The sequence below is a fragment of the Saccostrea echinata genome, unplaced genomic scaffold, assembly GCF_033153115.1.
Source record: "Saccostrea echinata isolate AGI-Se365-2 ecotype Australia unplaced genomic scaffold, CSIRO_AGI_Sech_v1 ptg000005l, whole genome shotgun sequence".
In the NCBI taxonomy this organism is placed as follows: Eukaryota; Metazoa; Mollusca; class Bivalvia; order Ostreida; family Ostreidae; genus Saccostrea; species Saccostrea echinata.
The window spans coordinates 17,327,723-17,336,011 of NW_026889754.1; the positions used below are offsets into that span (position 1 = coordinate 17,327,723).

Genomic DNA, 8,289 nt, shown 5'->3' on the forward strand with positions numbered 1-8,289 from the left:
CACTTGCCGGTGGAGAGCTGCAAATTTTGTCCTATACTCGGCACTTTGAGCAGTGAGGGTACTTTTTCGTGCCAGCACAGGACCTCGGTTTATACGGTCTCACCCGAAGGACCGGTCTCCACGTCCCACAGTGGGATTCAAACCCGCGACGTAAGGATCAACTCCTTACGCCGCGACTCTAGAGCAGACGCTCTAACCACTGCGCCACGCGGGCGACAGTTGACCATAGTTATACACAAACTATTGGGGGAACCATCATGTTGTTTTCCAAATGATACTGTTGATAGTGATAGTGGATCACCCAGAGAGGAGGCTGTTATTTCACTGATCCTTAGGAAAGCATGAAATGCTAAAAGGAACATAGCTTTGAATAAGTGCATCTGATAGTGTGATTGGGTGCAATTCGGCAAAGAGTTCACAATTTCTTGAAGCAACAATGGAGTAATTGGAAGTCTGCTATCTGGCTTTGCTTTAAGCTTTTGAAAGCCTTGGATGGCTCGTTTAACCGCAAAGTCTTGTGTCGGGTCTTCGTAACCTTCCATTTTGTTGAAATGTGCTACTGCTGACAAATAGCTTAAAACTGTTTGTAGAGCAAATGTTGAATAAGTTTTACAGCATCATCTACTGTTTGATAGGAAACTGCTGAATCTTCTTTACAAATGCCATGATTTATTGAAGAACCGTCAGGGTAAGAAAGGTGATGTATTATTCTGTATTCACCTGGCGTTTGTTTAGGAACTAATCCAAGGGGGGAAACTTGTAAATTTTCAAATGGCAATTTCTCAAATGTAAAGGGACCTGCTACTCGTCCCTTTTTAACTTCTACATCAATTTTTTGCTGAAGAATGTCTATATTTTCCTTTGCAGATTTGAGATTTTCACTAAATCTGAATTTTCTGTGTCCATGATAAGGAATTCTAAAGCCATGAGAGAAACCATCTATGAGGTATTTTCTTCTGTTATGATCAAAACCTTGGAGCCAAATTGCCAATGTCTTTACACATATGGGAGTCACAACGCTATTTCTTGGTTGTAGTTTGGACATTTGCTTGTTTTGTGCTTTTTTGATTGGGTTTCTTGTAGTTGTCTGAAATCCAACAGTCTTTTTTGTTGTGATCTCCGAAACATTTGCTGCGTATGTGTGCATATTCACAGTTGGATCTGGTACACTGTCCAGCATTGTTATTGAAGCTAAAGCATGGCTTTCTGATGTTTCTTGCACGAAAGGGCTGCTGTTGGTTTTGCTTTTGTGGAATCGCCTTTCCCTCTGTTTGAAACATTTTGGTTTTCAATCCAATCTGCAAAGCTTCTGAATGAAGTTCCGAGTTTATTTTCTCCCAAGGCATCTGGTCTAGGTTTTCCGCCCTCCATTTCCGGAATTGCTCATCATAATAAAATGCAGCACTCTCCCCAACATCAGCACTTAGTTTTTGGACTGTAGCCATGTACTTCATGAGGTTTGGTGCCTGCTGGGGGAACGTTTCACAGTAAATGGCTACAAAGATATGGAATGCTCCTGTCCACTGTTGTAATGATTTAAAATAGTATTTGTGTTCCTTTTGGAGGAATGTGACGCTATTGTCACTTGCCTGAACTGCCTCCAGCTTAGAATAAGGTTGTTTAAAAACCAGTGTTCCTAACTGTATGAACTCCTCTGCCCATATTTTTGGCTTAATTTCCATATCTATTCCCTGACCCAAAGGACGACCAATGTGAAGTGGTCCCGTGCCCTTATTGTTATTACCTTCCGTAGATAACTGCACTGGCGTAGTCTGTGGTTGAGGTGTTTCCTGTGATGTTGCAGATGATGTTGCAGATGATGTCGCAGACGATATTGCAGATGATGTTGCAGACATGGAATTTCTTTCAGTAGTACTACCCATATTAGACTGGCTCACTTGAGGAGACGTCTCCTTATTTGCAGTTACCCTAAGTGTTTCCTTCACAGTCGCCATAATAGTCTCAGTGATTGCTGGAAGGGCCTCTGCCAGAACTTCCTTCATTAGGTTTTTCATCTTATTTTTCTCTTCCTCCTCATTCGTTCGTCTTCTTTTCTTTGGTTGGGACATGTTTTGCTGTAATGTAATAGGGCATTTGAATAAAAGACCTAAAAAGACACACCATATTAAATGGCAAATGCCAGACTAATCAGCTAATACTGTAAAGTCATTCTAAATATTAAGATGGCAGATACTTGATATCACAGCTAATGCTATGAGAAATATCTCACCCAAACACAAGTATATCACTATACAGTCTATAATTATTATCCAGTTTTAAAATTTTCAAAAATATCTTCCATCTGACTTACACCATATTAGAGACTATTTTTACTCTCATAAACTGACTAACGCCAGATATCATAGCTAGCGCTATGAATTTCAGTGAATGGATTCAATAATTATTTCAAAGTCTTGTAACCAACAATAAAATTTTGCTGGCTGAAGCCACAATCCATAGCTAGGGCTATGTACAACATTTCAACTACTCGATGCCAATATGAAATTATCATGAAAAATTCATGTTGAGTACGAATAGAATTCTTATTCTAGATTAGTTGAATAAAAGTGACTCCTGGCAGTCCTGTTTCTCGTCAGGTGCATAAGATTTACCCATTCCAAGAACAAAGAAAGGGTTAAATCCTTTAACGTAAAACAAATGTAGGAACAGATTGCAGAAGAGATGCACAAAATAGTCTGAGTCTCCTAATAAAAAATCCCTAGCAGGATTGATGTTTGACCATAGATTGTAAATCCTTCTACTTGTCTTATCTATCGCAAAAGATATGATTGTGTACAATTATATTTCGTGGTCAATTGACTGGTACTTGTCCTCCTATTCCTTACTCGCATTTTTTATAGGTCAACTTCACTAGCACAAGACGCTCTCTACAGATTATTTCTTTTTATGGTTTAGTGATTTCTTAAATTTGAATTTTTGGGTGTATCCTTTGTCCTCAAGCGAGCCAGAAATTGTATACTTTGGCCTTATCAGAAATTTGTCCTCATATAACAAAATACATTGCGTCGGAATCTTATGCATTAGTTTCGAAATCGATTTTTTTTCCTATTATGGTTTAAGGTCACCTGTAATGATTGTAATAAGCATTGCGCCCTCTACCAAAATTGTGAAATTCATGACCCCAGGATCAGGGGGTTCTGGTGCTAGGGCGGGGCTATGTTGAATATATAGTGAAATGAAATATATGAAGATAACGAACAGTATTCAAGCTCAAAAGTTCATTAAACAATGCAAAATAGGAGCAGAACAAACACGGACCTCCAAAACATTAGAGGTGGGATCAGGTGCCATGGAGGAGTGAGCATCCCCTGCCGACAGGTCACACCCGCCGCGTGCCCCTTGTCATGATAGGGAAATAACGGAAAAATCCATTGACAATTCAGTGTGTAAATAATGGTCTAGCAATTAGTACGAAAATTTCTTTAAAAATCTTCTCTGCTCCTGGGTATTATGCAAACAAACCAAATCATAGAAATGATGAGGAAGAGTGCCTCTTCTATAATTGTGAATTACATGGCCCCGGGGTCAGGGGTTCTAGTTTTGGGGCAGGGCTCCAATGATTATATATAGAGAAAATGCATTGATTCTTTGAAAATCTTCTCTGCTCCTGGGTATTAAGCCGATAATTTATGTACATAGTAATGGTGAGGAAGAGTGTCTCTTCCAAAAATGTGAATTTTATGGTCCCTGGGTCAGGGGTTCTGGTATAAGGGCGAATTTTTTAGGGAAAATGCATTTACTCTTTGAAAATCTTTTACTCTGCTGCTGGGTATTAAGCCGATGAACCAAGTACATAATTATTATGAGGAAGAGTACGTGTCTTTAAAAAATGAATTCCATGGCCCCTGGGTACGGGGTTCTGGTAAGGGCGGGGCTCTAATGAATATATAGTGAAAATGCATTTGCTCTTTGAAAATCTTCTCTGCACCTGGGTATCAAGTCGATGACCTAAGTACATAGTTTTGACGAGTAAGAGCGCCTCTTCCAAAATTTTTAATTTCATGGCCCCTTGGTCAGGGATTCTGGTGTTAGGGCGGGGCTCTAATTATTATATGGTAAAAATGCATCAATTCTTTGAAAATCTTGTCCTCTGCTCCTAGATGTTAAGCCGATGAACTAAGTTCAGTAATGATGAGGAAGAGTGTCTCTTCCAAAAATAGTGATGTGCCTACCCCTGTACTCTTACCTTCAACTAAACTACATATTTCTTCACAGAGGCATTCCTTTGGCTTGATGTTACCAAGACGAATCGATCAGGATTTTGGTTAACAAAAAACAGTAAGTCGCTAAAGGAAGCAATAAATACTTGTCCATCTACATGGATTGTTGATTTGGAACCGTCCCCCCCCCCCCGGTCCAGGTAGGATGCTCTCTCTCATGTAAAACAATTTCCTCCGGGTTCGTCACTTTTCTCCCAGTCAAGATTGTAAGATTTAAAATTCCTATAAAATGAGATATTCATTATCCTTAAATTAATCTTGTTCTGGATTAAGCATCCTGTACTAGGATTGATTGATTGTTGATTGATTGTATGTCGTTTTACGTCCCATTCGAGAATTTTTCACTCGTATAGAGATGTCTCCATATACTGGTGAAGGGGTTCAAATTTTGACCTTTACTCGGCACTCGGGGCCATTGAGCCGCGAGGGATCTTTATCGTGCCAACGGCTGCCTTAACACGAGCCCTCGGTTTTTAAGGTCTCATCCGAAGGACCCGGAACTTTCACTTCAAAGTGCCGAGTGCATGGCGAAGGAACAGTTGCTACCCATTTTTTATCGACTTGGGTCTGTCGCGGCCTAGATTAGAACTCACGACCTCCAGATCACGGAGCGAGCGCTCTACCGACTTAGCTACCCTGAACGGTAATCTACTAGGATAACATGGGAAAACATGATCCGAAACCATCAAACTCACTTGGGTTTCAGTGTTCCTTGATATCAGGTACGAGATAATTAGCACCAATAACACATTTCATGTAAATTATTTAATTTATCCATTTTTTCAGAGTGAAAGAAAAGTAATCATACATATCACATGTGACCTAAGGAAATTATTAATACTGAGGATCCGGTTAAACGACTAAAATCAGTTCATTCACATTGTAAGAAATGTCATTGAGAACTCCCTCTTGCTGCTTTCATTTTTGTGCATTTACGAACGTAATAATCGTTTGCCTTAAAGAAAAGACAGCCAGTCCTGTGTTGCCTGAATGGAGCGCGCTGGTATCGCCGATACCCATAAATGGACTCCCATTGCATGCGTACCAGGTACAAAATAAAAGTGTGGTGGTATATACCCCATGTAGTTTGGTTGCCCGTATAGATTCATCAGTGGGGATTGATCTTGAGTAGTGATTTCCCATTCGGTAGATTTCGTTTCAAGTTTTTATTTTGATAGCTTTTGACAGTGCTTTAAAAACTACGGGAAGCCTTGCCCCCGAGAATATTCAGACAAAAAGGAAATCTGGCGAGCTCATCCAAAGTAAACCCCCAACCATTTTCTTTTACATTCTCTAGCCTTGGTCTTCTTTTCCTTGGCTTTTTTTTTTCAAGTTTCTGAAGCCTTTTCTGGGGGCTCGGGTCCGACTTTAGTTTCTTTGCTGGTGGCTCTTCCGGCTCACTCTCCTGTGGACAAAAGGTGTGAAAATTATTCATTTTAATACAATCCGTGAATATCGTTATCTGCATTTCAGCGCAATTTTTTTTTATGAACCTATAGTTTCACCTAAATGAATAAATTGGTAAAAATAACGCATGGTGCGGATGTTAGTTTGTAATTACATTAAATAATTATCAGTACATGTTAACGGCATACCTTAATTCACGGTGTTTCCTAGTTCTTGGCCACCAGCTTGGCCAAACCAGAATCACTAGATAAAGGAACGTCTGCAGATTCTGTTCTGTCATCTCGTTACCATACAGCAAACCAAGTAAAACGCATATGTGCTTGTGAAAAGCACACTTTTGAGTAAAATATTGATTATAACGCATTTTGTTTATAAATGTTTAGACTTCAATTCGGCCTTTCACATCATTACTCGGATAGCCATATCTTATTCAAAATATACGGTAACGACCTGTGGTCTGTCGTCAACTTTAAATTTTTATTCCATAACTTGCCCTAACGGCAGAAAAAAAAACTTAAATTACATTACAGCCCTTAGAGGCTTAAATACAAAAACTGGTACTAAATCTCATTCATTAACTTAAATTAAACAATCCCCAGCGGCTTTTTATTCCAAGCATCAACTTCAGCCCTCAGCGGCTTATAAAATTTTGTGTGATATCCGACAAGACGGGATCGGTTGCTTTTAATATCCTGCATTATAATTCTGCCCCCAGCGGCAGGAAAATGTATAGCTCTCAGCGGTTTAAAATCACATACTTCTAGCCTCAGCGCAAGAAAATGTATAGCCCTCAGCGGCTTAAAATTTTTATGCATTAACTTTTTCATTCACCGGCTTAAAATTTTTATTTTGCATTTACTTCTGCCCTCAGCATAACGAAAAATATATAGCCCTCAGGGGCTGAAAATTCCATGCATTAACTTCTGCCAACAGCGGCAGGAATTACTCCGTAGCTCTCAGCGGTTTTTAACTTATTTTATATATATATATATATATATATATATATATATATATATATATATATATATATATATATAATTTTAGTGAGGGTTATTAATAGAACAAGGTTATAACGTTGTTTCATTTGTATAGATGAATTAATATACAACAAGGAAGGAGCAATACTGGAAACCTTCTGGTCATGTAGAACACAACATCAAATTATATATATCCGTCCACTTCTGTTGTGTTTAAATTGTCGGCTTTAAAAAGTCCATAGAAGAGAAAAATATATTTCCTAGAACTGTTTTCCTGCTTTCAAATTTGATTATAACCCCTTCACGGTGTCTTCCAGTCCACACACTCTTTTGCATTGAGGTTCAATCTGTTCTCTCTTGCATTGAGGTTCAATCTGTTCCATAATAAGGCTTTCGAAAAGCAGATGTTTTCAAGTCCTGATCCTCTATTGTAACCTAGACAAAAATAATGTTTTTTCTGAGTGCTTTCAAAGTTTCGTCTACATTATTTAGCTTATCTTGAATTTTTTATTAAACTGAAAACTTCAAGTTTTTATAATGTAAAAACGTCTTTAAACTCTTTAAATGTAAGGTCACTTCCTCCTTCATATTGTTTTTGCTATCTTTAATGTCTTCTCTCGATCATGTCATGACGGCCCGAGTGTTCTCTGTCCAATGTGATTGTTCCTGTTCCACTTGATCTCCGTCTTAATGATGTATATTCTGGTAAAAAGATATATTATTCACATCCGGAACGACCAAATGAAAAAAAAATATGCCTCCGCATCTTCCAAAAGAAATCACCCCATTTCTTGTTACATGGAAACTTTTTTAAGGCTATGCCAACCTGAACTAAATCGCCCACGTGGCGCAGTGGTTAGAGGGTTTGCTCTAGAGTCTCGCGGTGTAAGGAGTTGATCCTTACGTCACGGGTTAGAATCCACTGCGGGACGTGGAGACCGGTCCTTCGGATGAGACCGTATAAACCGAGGTCTCGTTTGCAGTAGATGCTGGCACGAAAAAGATCCCTCACTGCTCAATGGCCCTGAGTGCCGAGTAAAGGTAAAAAATTTGCAGCCCTCCACCGTTAAGTTGTTGCGTCTCCATATGAGTGAAAAATTCTCGAAAGGGACGTTAACAAACAAACAAAAAACCTGAACAAGGCAATTTTCCACATTTTGTTGGAAACAAAAAATATTTTTCTTGAAAAATGTTAGAAAGCTTCCTATGCTCTATAAGAATAATTCTTTCTGATATAAGGTCAGTTGGGACTAGATCTACGTTTAAACGAGTTTGTGGGGCATCAAACTTTGTAAATGAAAAGATAACCGCCATTACAGAGTGATCTTCAAATTTGAAAACCTTCCTTGACAAATACAGTCCCTGTGACATATACAGTATTGACGAAATATGGCTGTTCTTTTCTTTCTCCATTTTCTGTCTCTAACCCGATTAAACTTCAGAGTTTAAAGTGTAGATTGCCTCGCGGGCAAAGGCATTAAAGTATCCATTTAAGAACTGCTCTGCTTGATATTTAACTGTTTCCACTTCTTTTGTAGGATCCACTTACCTCACTCCATTCTGAGAGAAGAATTAAAGATGCTTCCTTAGTGCCTGGTATTAAATGATGTTAATCTTGATAGTGTTCAAAGGCATGTATATTTCTTACTGAAGAAGTTGATACT

General features: G+C 38.8%; 1 protein-coding gene across 1 annotated transcript; it reads right to left on the bottom strand.

Annotated features, from left to right (window-relative positions):
• Positions 1-1,019: 1,019 nt before the first annotated feature.
• On the bottom strand, positions 1,020-5,928 carry LOC133179740 (uncharacterized). Its single transcript, XM_061314435.1, has 3 exons — positions 5,884-5,928; positions 5,530-5,646; positions 1,020-2,075 (listed from the first exon to the last, which is right to left on the bottom strand). The coding sequence occupies exons 1-3, from the start codon at positions 5,926-5,928 to the stop codon at positions 1,020-1,022; spliced, it is 1,218 nt and encodes a 405-aa protein (XP_061170419.1).
• Positions 5,929-8,289: the final 2,361 nt, after the last annotated feature.

Coding starts and splice junctions, on each gene's coding strand:
- LOC133179740 (XM_061314435.1), bottom strand. CDS start 5,928: ATGACAGAACAGAATCTGCAGACGTTCCTTTATCTAGTGATTCTG. Junction 5,647..5,883: donor TCCTTTATCTAGTGATTCTG/GTTTGGCCAAGC, acceptor TTTTGTCCACAG/GAGAGTGAGCCGGAAGAGCC. Junction 2,076..5,529: donor GAAGACCAAGGCTAGAGAAT/GTAAAAGAAAAT, acceptor ATTACATTACAG/CAAAACATGTCCCAACCAAA.